Source organism: Microtus pennsylvanicus, chromosome 3 (genome assembly GCF_037038515.1).
Source record: "Microtus pennsylvanicus isolate mMicPen1 chromosome 3, mMicPen1.hap1, whole genome shotgun sequence".
In the NCBI taxonomy this organism is placed as follows: Eukaryota; Metazoa; Chordata; class Mammalia; order Rodentia; family Cricetidae; genus Microtus; species Microtus pennsylvanicus.
Genome location: NC_134581.1, coordinates 55,716,789 through 55,733,588, shown reverse-complemented (window position 1 = coordinate 55,733,588; position 16,800 = coordinate 55,716,789). Strand labels below are relative to the sequence as shown.

At 39.4% G+C, this 16,800-nt stretch overlaps 1 protein-coding gene across 4 annotated transcripts in view; it reads left to right on the top strand.

Annotated features, from left to right (window-relative positions):
• Positions 1–16,800, top strand: part of Dennd4a (DENN domain containing 4A) — a 105,368-nt gene that overhangs the window by 74,693 nt on the left and 13,875 nt on the right. For 3 of the 4 annotated variants that reach the window (XM_075965508.1, XM_075965506.1, XM_075965507.1), the window contains exons 22-26: positions 3,741–3,857; positions 5,651–5,782; positions 7,222–8,318; positions 14,446–14,635; positions 16,135–16,229. In XM_075965508.1, coding sequence (XP_075821623.1) covers positions 3,741–3,857; positions 5,651–5,782; positions 7,222–8,318; positions 14,446–14,635; positions 16,135–16,229 — 1,631 coding nt within the window. The remainder of the gene's footprint in view (positions 1–3,740; positions 3,858–5,650; positions 5,783–7,221; positions 8,319–14,445; positions 14,636–16,134; positions 16,230–16,800) is intronic. The other variant, XM_075965509.1, reaches the window with a different exon arrangement.

The following is a 16,800-nucleotide window of genomic DNA, read 5'->3' as shown; positions in this document are numbered from 1 at the left end:
AGATCTGCTACTGATGATGATGTAGTACCAGTCTGTTCTGCTTCTCTATACATATATTATAGTACATTTTTAAAACTAGGTTTGCTAGTTTATGTTTTTAGTTTGTTTTCAATGACATATTTAACTGTCACTTTTTGATTTTTCTATTAGGCACTTGACATTAAATTTAATTGCTATATGTTGCTCTCGTTATTTTTCATTTAAGAGGTTGCAAAGTACTCAGTTCAAGTATTTAGTGCATGATAATCCAGTTAACTCTAGATAGCTACAAAATTCTTCACCATTTTAGAGATGCCTCTTTTTTTTAAGGCAAGCATCAAATCCATATATCCTGGGCAAGGGCTCTACTAGTGAGCTGTACTCACAGCCTCTTGCCTTGCTATTTTCTTGGACATATTTTCTTTTTAAGAAATCCTGGCCAGGTGGTGGTGGCACATGCCTTTAATCCCAGCACTCAGGAGGCAGAGGCAGGTGGATCTCTGTGAGTTCGAGACCAGCCTAATCTACAAGATCTAGTTCTAGGACAGGCTCCAAAGCTACAGAGAAACCCTGTCTCGAACAGAAAAAAAAAAATCTGTGTTTCTGAGTTAACAGTATTATACTAGTATCAGTTTCCTCATTTTAACATTGTGCTATGGTCATGTAGGGAATGTTTAGGAGAAACCAGCAAAGGGCCCCACCAAGAACTTTCTGTAAAATTTTTTTGCAAGTTTTGAATCAAACTTTTTGTTTTATTTTGTTTTTCAAGACAGTTTCTCTATATAACTCTGGCAGTCAGAGAACTCATTGTGTAGATCAAGCTGGCCTCAAATTCACGGAGATCCATCTACTTCTGCCTCCCAAGTGCTGGGATTAGAGGTGTGTGCTACCACCACCTGGCAAATCAAACTTTTTTTAAAAAGTTTAAATTTAAATGCAGAAGTCCTAGCAGTGACTATGACATTACTTTCATTAAAATATAGGACTTGTGAATAAAGGCAGGCCCTGTGGTTCTGTGAGTGAAGATGACAGCCCGACTTCCATCCCCAGCATCCACGTGGAAAACCTAGTCCTGCAAGTTGTCCTCTGACCTCCACTTGCCTGGAGGTCCACGAATGCACACACACACATACAACACAAATAAATCATTTTACGTAGGCAGTAAAGCATTAGTATAAAACACACTAAATTACTTGTGTAATTCTGACTTTTCATTATTTAAAAAATCCACATGAATTTAGTATAGTATGAACATGAACTTCTAATGGGCATAAACTTCAAAAAAATTATAAAATTTGAAGGATGCTGTTTCTGCAGATGGCAACATTATTTCAGACTCTTTCATTTTACGACAATGTTAAGACTAATAAATATAAGCTGATTGTGCCAAAATGTAGCGCACTGATCCCTCCAGAGTTGGTTTTGTACTTGATCACGCACTGTGAATTTAATCAGTTGTGGAAGTTGTCCTTGGGCCCAGTTTCTTAAAAATGTAGAGATCTTCTGTTTGGGTTAGTGCACTTTTCCTAAAAGACTGGCCCAGAATAGTGTGGAATCTAACAAAAATATCTTTAAATTTTCCTATTTGTGATTTCTTTGGGATTGAGTCCTTAAAGTTTCATTAGGTAAAACAAATTCAGATTAATAACAAAGACATGGTAGTAAGTGCTTAGTGATATTCAATATAACCTCTTTAGAATTCTTTACAAGTTTAAAACATTTTAGTCTGATAAACATATGTTGTAAGAGCTGCGGGTTGCATTCCTGCCACCCAGCTCCTAGCCACCGGCTAGCTTTACCTGAAATAACAACACACAAATTGTATTCTTTTAAACACTGCTTGGCCCATTATATCTAGCCGCTTCTCGGCTAACTCTCGCACCTGGACTAGCCCATTTCTAATAATGTGTGTAGCACCGAGGTGCGCTTACCGGGAAGATTCTAGCCTACGTCCATCCTGGGTCAGAGCTTCATCGTGTCTGCCCCAGAGAGCAGAGCTATCAAGTCTGAGCTCACTTCCTCTTCCTCCCAGCATTCTGTTCCATTTACTCCACCCACCTATGTTCTAACCTATAAAATGGGCCAAGGCAGTTTCTTTATTAGCCAATGACCTTCCTCCATCAAACATAGGTTTATGTTTTATAACTCTGAGAATTGGATGTTCATACAAAAACTTACTTAAAATCTCAGAACTCTGGCTTTGATGCTAATCTAATGGGAACAGTTTACTAAGAATGTCAAAGAGAATCTGTTTGACAAAACAAGATATTAAAGATTTTCTTTTACCACTGTAACTTCTGCTCCTCCTCCTTTTCTTCTTCCTCTTCCTCTTCTTCCTCTTCTTTTTGACAGGGTTTATCTGTATGGACCTGGCTGTCATGGGACTTAGTCTGTAGACCAGGCTGGCATTGAACTCAGAGATCCATCTGCTTCTGCTTCTCAAGTGCTGGGATTAAAGATGTGTGCTACTAACACCTGGCTTCTGTTTTCCTTAAGAATAAGTTTTTGTTTTGGTGAGAGTTTGAGGGGAGTTGTTTGTTTTTGAGACAGGGTCTCTACAGAACCCTGACTTTCCTGGAACTCACTATGATACCAGGGTGCCTGCCTCCTGAGTGCTGAGTTTAAAGGCATGTGCCACTAAGCCTGGCATCCTGAGTAATTTTAACACATTGTTTTTTTCCTCATTCCTATATATTTGTACTTAGCTACAGTTCTATAATTATTCAGTTGAGTTTTGAGAAAAATTACCTTTCAATGAAGTTAGAGGAACCCGACTCTGTGGCAGAGCCATTAGACATTGAGCTTCAGTGACCTACGTGTGCATGTTTGCAAAGCTCTCTTCTCCACTGCTTAAATTACCACTCAGACCAGACATAGTGCACATACATTTACCCCCAGCACTCAGGAGGCAGAGGCAGGTAGATCTGTTCAAGGGCTGTCTGGTGTACATAGTAAGTTCCAGACCAGTCAGGGCTACTTGAGACCCTAACCTTAAAAAGATGGCTCAGGCCAGGCGGTGGTGGCACATGGGTTTAATCCCAGCCCTCAGGAGGCAGAGGCAGGTGGATCTCTGTGAGTTCGAGGTCAACCTGATCTACAGAACGTGTTCTCCAAAGCTACAGAGAAACTGTCTCCAAAAACAAACAAACAAACAAACAAAAGACGACTTAGAATTTTATCTAGAAAGATGGTGGACTGGAGTGAAGATTAACTAGTTTGTCTGGTTTGGGTACCCACAAAATAATATAAATGTAAATATTTATTTGACTATAATGTGAAACCAAAAGTAAATTATTTAGAAATTTTCCTTTCTTACATTAATGGAGGTGGGTGCTTGGTAGCTAACCAAATAAGGAAATGCAAACACTAATGTGTGGTAGGCACCTCATTCTAGTTGGTTTTACCAAAGAAACTTGTGATAGGTGTTGTAGAGATTGGCCAGCAGGCCTCTCAATGTAAGTTGGTGCTCCATCCATGGGATGTCACCACTCACCTGTACAGTATGCTGTCACAGTCCCTACCTCATCTCCCCACCCAGTCCTACCCTCTGCAGACAACATTTAGGCCCCTATTGGGGTCTGTTATTCAAGACAGTAGCCAGGAGCCATCTAGAATGGACATCTTGTTCATTCAAGGTGTTATGTTGACCTAGGGACTTTTACAGTTAACCAGTTTTCTGTCTGATCATTAAATTTGTTTAGGATATAATCTCAAAAAAGTTTATGATAAGTAGCATAGTATTTGTTTCTGTTTTTGCTCAGGTGGTCGGTCTGATCTTGGATATAATTCATTATCTAAGGACAATATTAGAAGAGAGGGTACATCTACTGAAGACATTCAAGGGGAAAAAGACAAAAAAGGGAGTGATTCTAGTTCCTGTAGGTATTGATTGTGAAGTTGATATTATGTAAAATTGTGAACTTCTTTGCATAAAAATACAAATAACTTTAAGTATTAAAGTACTAGTTTTACTGCCTATCTTCCTGTTCTAATTATCTTTTTTTTTCATTGATCCCTCTTTGCCACCTAATATTTTCACCCATAAACTGTGCAGGAAATGTGCATGCTGCATAACTCATGTTAAAATTCTCATAGTAGAAATGTCTTTTAAAAAGAAATTCTTTTTCTGAGAATTACTACTACCTGCCTTAGTTAGGTCTGCTGTTGCTGTGATGAAACACAAAACCAAAAGCTGCTTGGGGAGAATATTTGGCTTACATTTCCCAGATATAGTTCATTGAGGGAAGCCAAGAGAGAAACTCAAACCGGGTGGGAACCTGGAGGCAGGAGTGATACGGAGGCCGTGTAAAAGTGCTGCTCACTGCCTTGTTCCTCATGACTTCTCAGGCTGGTTTCTTTTTTTTTTTTTTTTTTTTTTTTTTTTAAATTTATTTATTTATTAAAGATTTCTGTCTCTTCCCCGCCACTGCCTCCCATTTCCCTCCCCCTCCCCCAATTAAGTCTCCCCCCCAGCCCGAAAAGCAATCAGGGTTCCCTGTCCTGTGGGAAGTCCAAGGAACCCCCACCTCCATCCACACGAGCATGGAACTCAGGCTGGTTTCTTATAGAACCCAGGCCACCAACTCAGGGATGCCCCCACCCATTATAGGCTGGACTATTCTTCATCTATTACTAATTAAGAAAATGCCCTACAGGCTTACCTACAGCTGATCTTATGGAGATATTTTTCTCAGTTGAGGCTCCCTCTTCTCTGATGGCTCTAGCTTGTGTCAAATTAACACAAAACTAGCTAGCACGTGCCTTTAATCCCAGCACTCTCAGGAGGCAGAGGCAGGCGGATCTCTGTGAGTTCAAGGCCAGCCTGGTCTACAAGAGCTAGTGCCAGGACAGGCTCCAAAGCTACAGAGAAACCTTGTCTCAAAAAGAAAAAGCAACTAGCCAGCACAATGCTAATAGGTTTTCTGTGCTGTCCCCCTCCCCCGCCATAATAGGTTTCTCTGACAATGCAGTAAGCCAGATCAAGCCAAACTGAAAAAGTATAAGAACAGTTTTATTTGAGCAAAGCAACTCTCAGGTGGATTCTCCAGTCCCAGAGGTGGAGGCAAGAGAAGCTGCACATCTGGACTAACTCGGGAGATTATATAGCTTGTAGGCAAGGGGTGATGAAGTGTCCGCTACAAGCTGGGTTTGTGCCCAAGTGTGGTCAAAATCTGACTGCTTTAGGTGGGGACTTTGATGGCTGGCAGCTTCAGGGGAGGAGCTGCCCAGAATTCAGAACTGGGCTTTTTGGCATCTTTCCTTTGTTTTGAGCCTCTCTGAGTGGGTGGGGTTTGGAGAGAAACAGGAATGGGGCTTCCAGATCATACAGGGGCGAGTTGGAGATTCCAACTAGAGAAATACCTTTAAAGTTTGTTGGTGAATTGTGATTTATATCTCCTTTTTTTTCCCAATCCAAAATCTGTCCTTTACAACCAAAGAGAAAATATGAAATTCTCTATGAGCCTTATATATGACCAGTTCTTAGTAATTAGACCCACATTTGATAACTTTTAAATGAAATGATTTGTGGTTGGCAAGTGTGTAGAGAAGCAGTTAGTATATTCTTATCACCAGTTTTCATTTTGAAATATGTAAGACTAAAGGCTTCTCTTCATACATTCTGCAACATATATGTTTAATTTTGCTAACATTTTTATTTTTGTCTTTATAGTGTCAGAGAATGAGAGTACAAAAGGAAGTGCTGATTGCCTTCCTACTCTCAGTTACCAAAGTTCTTCAACTATAGTTCGCCTCAGTGGTGCAGATGACAACAGTGCTGATAAAATGGCTGGAGAATCTGAGGGTAAGTTGAATAGAACACATTGGCTACATGTAGATGATTATATCCGTGTCTACTAAATATATATATTTTAAATGTTGTAAAGTCATGTTTTATTTTATTTTGCATATATGCTACAGCAATGTGTATAGGTCAGGAAACAACTTGTGGAAGACTGTTCTTTGTACCTTCTGAGTCCCTGGGATTGAACTCAGGTAGTCAGATTTGATGGCAGATATTCTTACTCACTGAGCCACCTCACTGGTCTCAGTGAATACGTATTTTTTAAATATCTTAATGCACTAGAATTATCTATTAGAATATATTTGGGTGCCCTCTCCTAGTAAACTTAGGACCTTAGGTTTTGTGTTTTATAATGTCTTTGTTCATACCTTTATTATAACAAGGAATGAGGGCACACCTGTAATCTCAGTGCTGCCCTTTGAGTTTGTACTATTAGGACTTTCCGAAGGGACGGTAAAATACAAATGGAGGGAATAGTGAATCCGAGAGGACCACACACCTAGCTTATTTCTAAATGAATCATATACTTTATAGTCTAATGTAGCTTGTGACTATTTAGAAACAAAATAGTCTTTCAGATAGTTTAAGAAACTAATATCCATGGCCCTGGTGGCACACGCCTTTAATCCTAACTCTTGGGAGATGAGCAGGTGAGTTCTGGTCCACCTGGTCTACTTAGCGTGCTTCAGACAGCCCAGGCTACTTGATGAGACAGTGAGAAAGAAAGAAAGAAAGAGAGAGAGAGAGAGAGAGAGAGAGAGAGAGAGAGAGAGAGAGAGAGAGGAAAGGAAATAAAAGAAGAGAAAACCAAAAATCAGTGTTTTTCTTCTTAAAATATTTTCATATTTGCAATACACTAAATACACTAATCACTGATTTAAAGCAAAGGTAAAATTTCTTAATTTACATGTATAGTCAAAAAAGGATTTGGAGTTTTAAAAATAATTTTTACTTGTAGATAAAATTAATATAGTTACCATAGGTTTGATTTGCTGTTTGGGGGCTTGTTTTGCATTTTAATAAAAAGATGGCTTAGACTTTCACGTTCATCCAGCATCACTACAATTGTACAGCTGTAACTTAACTTAGTGTAAATTTATTTCTGTTAAAATGTAAATTGGTAAGTTTTTTTAAGCAGTACATTCTAATGGCTAGAAGCATAGCCTTTCTCATTAGACAAATCTGAATTTGAGTCAAGTTCTGTTATTTAAGAACTTTGTCTAAATAGTTTATCTCTCTGCATGTCTGTTTTATCTGCTCTGAATGTTGGAATGTTTATAGCAACAATAGCAGTAAACTGCCTAAAGTGGGACCTGCTGAGTACCAGGCAGCCAGTGAGCACTTGCTGTTATCATCCCCATTACTATTATTTCAATATTTAGGATGACATATTTGCACGGTACATTTTCATGACTGAAAACAAATTTCTTGTTCTTCAGAAAGTACACCTGAGCTGCTCTTAATTCCGTCTCCTGAGAATACAAATGAAACACAAACCATGCAAAGTAGATGCTTCAGGAGAAGACATAAAAGTGACGATGAATCTCATTTGCAGCAGCAAACAGCCTGGGGAAATAGGAACCGTAATCTTAGTGGTGGGGTTCTGATGGGATTTATGCTGAATAGAATTAACCGGGAAACAAACCCTGGAGATATGGTTGAAAAATTAGGAGCTGACGCAAAAATTCTTTCAAATGTTATCTCAAAAAGCACAAGACCAAATAGTCTTGATATAGGAAAGCCACCTGTAAAATCAAAAAGAGACAGCCTAGAAAAGGAATCTAGTGACGATGACACACCTTTTGATGTTTCTAACTGCTTGGATAAAGTGGATTCTCCTGTTATTTTTGACTTAGAAGATTTAGACACTGAAGCAGATGGATCGAAAGTGGGATGTGTCACTACACAAAATCCCAAGAGGCTCCAGCGTATGAACAGCAGCTTTTCAGTAAAACCTTCTGAAAAAACAGATGTTGTAACAGGATTTGACCCCCTCTCTCTCTTGGTTGCTGAGACTGAACAGCAGCAGAAGGTGGAAGAAGAAGAGGATGAAGATGATAGCAAAAGCATTTCAACACCATCTGCTAGGCGTAATTTAGCTGAAGAAATTGAGATGTATATGAATAACATGAGCAGTCCTTTGACAAGCCGAACACCAAGCATTGATTTACAACGAGCATGTGATGATAAGTTAGCTAATAAGAAAAGTCCAACATTGGTCAAGGCCTGCAGAAGATCAAGCCTCCCTCCAAATTCTCCTAGGCCAGTGAGACTTACCAAATCTAAGAGTTATACCAAAAGTGAGGAGAGACCAAGGGATCGACTGTGGTCTTCACCAGCCTTCTCACCCACTTGTCCATTTAGGGAAGGATCTCAAGAAACCCTAGCCCATTCATCACCTTCATTTAACTTAGATACACTGCTGGTACCTAAACTAGATGTTCTAAGGCACAGTGTGTTCTCTGCGGGGAAAGGAGTTGCAGAGAAAGCAAGCAAATGGTACTCAAGGTTCACCACGTACACCTCATCATCAAAGGTAGGTTTGTTGGGATGTACTGCTTTTCTTTTCTTAAGCTGCCTCTACCATTACCATTACTGAAAACTTATTTATTGAGATTTATTTTAATTAACATGCTTGTGTATATGCCTGTGTGAGTTCATGTGAACCATCTATGTGCAAGTGTCTGCAGAGTCCAGGAGAGGGTATAGGAGTCCTAGAAACTGTAGTTGTGAGCTGCCATGTAGATGCTGGAACCAAACCCAGGTCCTCTGCAAGAGCAGTAAGTGTTGTTAAACACTGAGTCATCTCTCTAGTCCCAAGACGTTGTTGTTGTTGTTGTTGTTGTTGTTGTTGTTGTTGTTGTTGTTGTTGTTTTCAACATGGAACATTTCCCTGTTATATGAACGATCTAAATTTCAGTATTTCCTTCAGAATGTACCTTTTTCTCAGTGTCCAATATGTTTCTAACCAGGCCTATGCTATCTCTTCCTGATTAGGATGAAGTAACTTGTGTTTCTCCCACGAGCAAAAATGTAGATGAAGTATAGAAAGTATGTGTTTATAATCATCAGAGAACTGTCACAATTAGAGAACAGAAAGGCAAGATTCTAGAAAGAGAATTACAGGAAGGAACTAAAGCAATAGTCATTTCTCCCAGAAGGCTTTTTTTACTAATTGTGAGCATCAAGCATAAAGTTTCCATCTTTAAGAGGAGAGGGGAGAAATGAGGAGAGGAAGGGGACACAAAATTTAAAACTTGAGGGCTTCAAGTACCCAGAAGGTTTTGTCACCTGACCAGTGCTGCCACTTGACCCATGCCATTCAGGGTCCACTTAGGCCTGTTATGTTCAGTTTATCCAGTGGCGTAGTCACATCTCTCACCATAAGGTGTGGCACAAGAGGTTCAGCAACAAAGCTCTTCACATGATCTTCTGTCTCCATCTTGTGTCTAACAGTATTAGAGAAAGGCATGTCTTCTGGGTCTCTCCATCATCATGTATTAGGTTTTAAACAGGAAGTCCATTCCGGCACTCCAATTTTATTCAGCCTTAAAATCCCTTCACCAATACTAAGCCAAAGGATATCAGGGATCTCCAATTCCTTCTAAACAGGCCATCTTTTGACAAATTCTTTAGCCAATCATTCAAACTCTCAGCACCTTTCTTAACTGTTCAAGCTTTCATACTAAACCTAGAGTCTCTAATCAATGGGTCCCTACTGATAAACTCAGCCTAATCCTGTTTTTAGGTTCTTTCCATTATCCCACATACTTAAAGTTCAATCCAAGCATTCCCCAGACTTCCACTTGAATGACTTATTTCTTCAGTGATATAGCTTACTTCTTTATGGACCACACTTTTCATCTCACTTCAGGAGGCTGCTTAGACTTGTGTCTAGTTACATCTAGAGGCAACAGCTGGTGTGCATTGGAATTGTCTTGCCTGGCATCTCCTTCAGGGAAAGTCATTGTGGGTTCTAAAGACAAGGTAGGATTGGTTCCCTTAGGCAAGGTTGGAGAGGGCAATACTGCAAGGAGTGAGGAAGCACATTTTCCAAATACTGATGTTCCGTAAGACAGGTAAACAGAAAGTCTCTGAAAAAGAGTTCCTTGGAGTTCCATGGTGAGAAGAGCTATGAGCTGCCAGAAGGGAGGACTTTGTTGGACAGGTCCCTCAATGCTGATGGGCATATGCCTACAGCTGAGGAGTAAGCTCAGTGGCAGAACTCTTGCCTAACATGCACGAGCCTCTAAACCCAATCCCCAAAGCCATATAATATGTTTGTTTTGCATAAAACAGGCCAAGTGCCCTGTCATATTGTAGAACTCTTTTAGTTGTTGAATCTACTTGTTGATAAATCTGGGCACTTTCCTGGTGTGTCAGTTGGCATTATAGGTAGCCATGTTGTCCCCTTTACCAGGGAGTTTTCTTTTCACTTAGCATTTCATCCTGTTGAGGGGAATGAAGGACAACATACTCTCAAAATTGTGGAACTGGTTTTTCTCTTGCAAACCTCAGGATTAGCAGTGGTAAAACCATGGCCAAAAGCAACGTAAAGAGGAAAGAGTTAACTTTATTTGACTTACATATTGCAATTACAATTCATCTTTAAGGGAAGTCTGGGCAAAAACTAAAGTAAGAACAGAGGCAGAAACTGAAGGAAAACTTCTTACTAGCTTATTTCTCGGGAGTTGCTCAGCCTGCTCTCTCCGTTCAACTCAGGTCTGCCTGCCCTGGGCTGTACCATCCACAGTGGGCTGGACCCTCAAACATCATTAATCAAAAGAATGCCACAGATTCACCTCCAGGCTAGATTGTTGGAGGCATTTCCAAAATGGAGGTACCTCTGCCCAGATGACTTTTGCTTGTGTAGTTAGAAACACACACACACACACACACACACACACACACACACACACACACACCTAACAAGCACAAAGACCCTGTCTCAAAACAAATGCAACATAACAACAAAACAAGCAAACTCCCATATCAGGTGTCTCACAACTGTCTGTAACTCCAGCTTCAGGCGGGGTCTGACACTTTTGGCCTCTTCAGGAACCGGCACTCATGTATACATGCCATACATGTATTTTAAAAAAATTAAGGTTCTTGACCACCTGTGGTTGTCCTCTAGCCATTTTATGTACTTATCCAGAAGTACATATTTTTCAAAACTTCAGATAATAGTTTGCATCCACTGTGGTTAACATGAGGCCATTTCTGCCTTCCCTGCCTCCCCTTACTAATTAAAAAACTCCAAATAAAATATAAAAACAACTAAAGAGTCTACAAATAAATAAGAATTAATGGAGTTGGAGGAAGAACCTCCAAAGAGATGAGTTTCCTGGTTTTCTTCCCGTGCCTTCTTGCCCCAAGGTAGCTCTGAAACCTAAAATCACAGGAGAACCCATATTTTATGCACAAAAATCAGGAAAGAAGGCCTCTGTGGACTCTAGAGTTTGAAGGGAGACCCATCCAAGTCTCAGCCTAACCCTTGATTTACACATGATAGATGCAGACTAACAGAAAAGACTAAAACTCCACCTGAAAAAAAGCAAAATCAAAGAACACAGCCTAAATATAATTTAGTATTGGCTAGTAAAACAAAAGCGTACATATTTCCCAAAATATTATAACAGTCCCCTTGCTATGCAAAGTCAATATTCACAATAGCCAAGATGAATGATGATGATAATAATAATAATAACACAGATGGGCATGACAGCATGTGCCTATAATTCCAGCGCTTGGGATACAGAGTCAGAGAAATCTGGTTCTCAGCTACATCACACAGTGAATTCAGTGCTAGCCTGGACTATGGGAGACTTTCTCTCAAAAATGATGATGTAAAGGACCAAAAGGCCAGACACAGTAGTGTACGCCTTTTAGTTCCAGTGACCAGGAGTCTGAGGAAGAATTATCGATAGGCTTAGGCTAAGGGAAGTTGTCCTCTGACCTCCACGGAAACCATTTCTATACATATCATAAGCAAACTACTAACAACCAAAGCCCACTATATAAGAAAACAACTGAAGTTATATAGGTGAACCCTGGAGAGAGAGAGAGAGAGAGAGAGAGAGAGAGAGAGAGAGAGAGAGAGAGAGAGAGAGAGAGAGCGCCAGACAAAACAGTGATAAAGTGCTTGCTTATCATTAAATAAACTTATCTTGAAATAAACTCAAAAACAGAATGCAGATAACAGCAAAAAAAAAATAAAGACTATAAAAAATATGTGAATCATGGGACTGGAGAGACGCCTTAGCGGATAAGACTTCAATCATGGGACTGGAGAGACGCCTTAGCGGATAAGACTTGAATCATGGGACTGGAGAGACGCCTTAGTGGATAAGACTTGCTACTCTTGCAAAAGATCTGGTAGTTTGCAACTGTCTAAAACTCCAGTCCCAAAGGACCCAGTGCCCTTTGACCTCTGTAAGTACTATGTACACATGGCATATATACAAACATGCAAGCAAAGCACACATAAACTAAAATATCAGTCAGTCTCATTTAAAAGTTCACAGAGCTTTGGTCTGGAGAGATGGCTCAGAGGTTAAGAGCACTGACTGCTCTTCCAGGAGTCCTAAGTTCAATTCCCAGCAACCAAATGGTGGCTCACAACCATCTATGATGAAATCTGCTGCCCTCTTCTGGTGTACATGCAGAGAGAATGCTATATGCATAACAAATAAATCTTTTTAAAAGGTGCACAGAACCTTAGAGACTTGTTGGAGAATATGAAAGCTGTAAATAGGATAGATATAGTTGTTATTTCAAAAAGGATTGAGGAAAGTGATCATTGCAGAAAAGATACTTGAATTAGTAATACTGTTACTTATCAAATTTGGAAAAAGATACAAATTTACAGACATGAGACAGCACACTACAAAAGGAGAGATTTAAAACCACATTTGGGTCCAGTGAGCTCTCTCACTGCCAGTGAAAGCACTTGCACAAGCCTAGTAACTGAGGTCGGTTCCCAGACCCCATATAAAGGTAGAGGAAAGAACTGACAACACAGTTACTCTCTGACTCCACACATGAGCTGTGCTACTGAGCTCCAAAATAGTAATAGATAATTTTTTAAAATACGTCTGTACTTAATCATAAGCCAGTGCTAACAACCAAAGCCATCTATAAGAAAACAAGTCAATTTTTTAATTCTTAAAAGAAATTAAAGAAAAATTACTAAAGGAATAAAGATCTGAATGGCCATGTGGCTTTGTCATAAAATCACAAAGGGAAGAATTCAGTGAGAAAACATCTTTGACATGTTGAAAGAAAAGACATGCAATAAAGGGTCTCCAGCCAGTGAAAACACTCTTCAAATGTTAAGGTAAAATAAGGGCACTCACAGAGAAGGGAAAGAGTAAACGGAAAACAGGCTTGCTCTTTGAACTGTGCTCAAGGGGGTCCAGGCTGAGGAAAACGTTAGTAAAATGAAAAATTGGGTCTTCAGGAAGGAAGGAACAAATTATAAACAGCTGCTTGCACTTGCATAAAGACTGCCTTTTGCCCTCCTAAGTTCCTTAAAGCACTTACAATAGCTCAACACAAAAATTGTGACATTGTAGGTGTAGGGTTTTCAATATATGACTTCATGATTTAATTAAGTTGGGGCTGGTGTTCTTATGGCCCAGAAGGTTGAAGCACTTGCTACCAAGCCTAAGGACCTGAGTTCAATCCTTGGGGATCTCCATGGTAAAAAGGGGGGATCTAACTCCCTCAGATATCTTCTGACCTCCACACTTCTGCTATGGTGTGCAAATACTCCCTTCTTCCACAAAAAAATATAAATAAAAAGTGTGATTGAACTTAACTGAGTTCTAAAATCTTAGGAAATTTTCAGAAATTTTTGAAGTCAACTTTTGTGAAATTTATTTTCTGAATGTTATTGCTTATAAATTATATCTCAATAAAATTTCATTAATGAAAACATACTTTCTGACACAATAGGATCCAACTAAAATTATTAATAAATATGGTATCAAAAATTCAAAGTTCTAAGTAATTCATGAATCAAAGATAAAGATTACTAGCCTGGAGAGATGGCTCAATGATTAAGAGCACTCACTGCTCTTAGAGAGGATCTCAGTTAGTTCACAGCACCCACATGGAGGTTCTGATGCTCTCTTCTGGCCTCCATGAGTGCTGAATGCACATTGTGCACAGGCATATATGCAAGCAAAATAGCCGTACACATAGATATAAATAAAATATTTTTAAATAAATGATTTAACCAAAAAAAAAGACCAGCTGCAGTAGCTTGTGCTTTTCATTATAGCAATAGAGAGTCAGAGATCCCTGGGGCTCATTAACCATCTAATCTGGCCGACTTGGCAAGCTTTAGATCAATAAGAGACCCTTTCTCAAAAGTAAGTGGACAGCTGCTGAAGAACAACACTTAAAATAAAATGCACACATATGCATACCTAAACGCAATGCACACCTTAACACCAGTGCAAACACACACATGGAGAAAGATGGTCTCTATTCATCCAGAGTAGTATGCCTTTGTAAAACTGATTGTTTTTCTTGCAGAAGTTGTGATGTTGACCATCTGGGTAGAAGGTGGTAGGTAGTTGTTTCTATCTAAAAAGTGACTTTTAAATAATTAACTTTAAATGTGAAGGAAATTAAGCTTATAATTATGTTCTTAGGATCAAAGTTCTGATCGTACCAGTCTTTCTTCAGTGGGAGCCCAGGATTCTGAATCTACCTCTTTGACAGATGAAGATGTCTGCCATGAGTTGGAAGGAGCCACTTCTTCCCAAGAAAGCAGTGCCACTTCAGGGGCCAAGGGAATAGATGCCAGCCGCACAAGCCTGGGAAGCTCCGCCTCCTTAGAAGGTTTGCCCAGTTTTTGTCATGCTGCTGGTTTACAGTCTTTCTTTCTTTGTGATTTAATGTTTTTCTATTTTTAAAGATTTGCATGACAAACAAACAAGTAAAAATAGGGAGGGAACAGGTCATTTTCAGAGGTCTGACTTCTGCCCCTATCCCTTCACATTATTTGCTTCTGTTCTAGAAGTAACTGTTTTTCTCACTCTTTGTTTATCTTTTCACTTAAAATGTAAATACAGGTCTTCTTACTCATCTCTACTATTTTGAAACTCACAAAGTAACATTCACTAAGCCACCCATAGTTTCTTCCTCTTACCAGACTATCATGGTGTCCCGAATCATCACTAGTGAATGCTCCTGATCCATTTCACAGTCGCTTAGTTCACCATGTGGCGAAATCAGTTTATTTTAACCACTGCCTACTGCTGAGCATTAAGTTTCAAGTTTGAATAATGCCACGACATATATGTGGCATTTTTCACCAATGTATTTCTATGAGATAATTCCCAGTTTGTCCTTGAAGTAGTAGTTCCAAGTTCCTTTCACAGGTGTGTGTTATTTTGCATCTTCAGTAACTGTATGTTTTCCCATGGTCTTGTCAGTATGACAAATATGTTGGAGCTGGTGAGACGGCGCAGCAGCTAAAGGTGCTGTTGTCAAGCCAGACGATCTGAGCTGCATCCCCAAAACCGATATGGTGAAAGGAGAATACTGACTCCACAAGTTGTCCTCTGACCTCCACATGTGTATTGCATGTGATCACTTGTGTGCCTGTACAGAGAGAGGGAGAGAGAGAGATTGACTAAGCATGTTGACCAACTTCTTTTTGTGTGTATTTCTGTTGTTGAAATTATTTTCATTTTTTTTCAATGAAAAAGACTTTTTCAGCTGGGCAGTGGTGGTGCACACCTTTAATCCCACCACTCAAGAGGTAGTGGCTTGAGTGAGGTAACCCAGACTCAGAAAGACAATTATCACATGTACTCACTCATAGGTGGTTTTTAAACATAAAGCAGAGAACTTAGACAACAATGCGAACACTAAGAAAGACTTACATAGATACATGGGCAGTAGAAAGAAGAAAAGGACAAGATCTCCTGAGTAAATTGGGAGCATGGATACTTTGGGGGAGGATTGAAGGGGAAGGGGAGAGGCAGGGAGGGGAGCAGAGAAAAATGTAGAGCTCAATAAATACCAATTTTAAAAAAAAAGGCAGTGGCATGTGAATCTTTGTTAACTTGATGCCAGACTGACCTGCATAGCCAGTTCTAGGACAGCCAGGGCTGTTAAACAACAACAACAACAAAACCTGTCTTGAAAAACAAAAAAGAAAGAAAAGGGAAGGAGGGAGGAAGAGGCTTTTTCATTATGGATTTGGTTTCTCTAAATTACTTTTGGCATGCTTAGTAGAACAAGTTAGTGTTTTGTCAAAATTTATGGAAGAAGTGATTCTTACATTGCTCCTCCTCAGTTTTCATGGTTTTGCTCTTTATTTTTTCAATCAGGATCCCTATCAAAGTTTGCCTTACCTGGAAAGTCAGAAACTGCATCTTCCCTCAACACCAGTAATACAAATATCTTCCAGAACTATGCAATGGAGGTACTGTTTTCCTCACGAGAGCACCTTTGTATAAAATTCACATTTCTTTAATGTTGATGGTCATTAGTGGAGTGATAAAATTTGAGATGTCATCTGAAATTTCAGAAAGTGTATTATATCCAAAGTTTGGTTTTTTTTTTTTTTTTTGGTTGGTTGGTTTTTTTGAGACAGGGTTTCTCTATGTAGCCCTGACTATCCTGGAACTCACTGTGTAAACCAGGCTGGCCCCGAACTCACAGAGATCTGCTTGTCTCTGCCTCCCAAGTACATGTGCCACCACTGCCTGGTTGCATCTAAAGTTTTTGATATCTGCTATTTCAAGTCATTGATGTCATACTGGTTTATTAGGACAGTTCCATACTTATTGGAAATTTGTCAACATATAAAAACATTTTTATTTCAACATTTGTATTTATAACTTATTATACATACATTCTCTTTGAACATTTATTTTGCACCATAAACACAACCAACTTTTTTGGGCAAACAAAGTTGAGGTGAGGAAACAGTTTGGCTTGGTTGTCAACTTCCATCATGGTTTTCATTCTTTGTCAGTCTCACAAATGAGAAG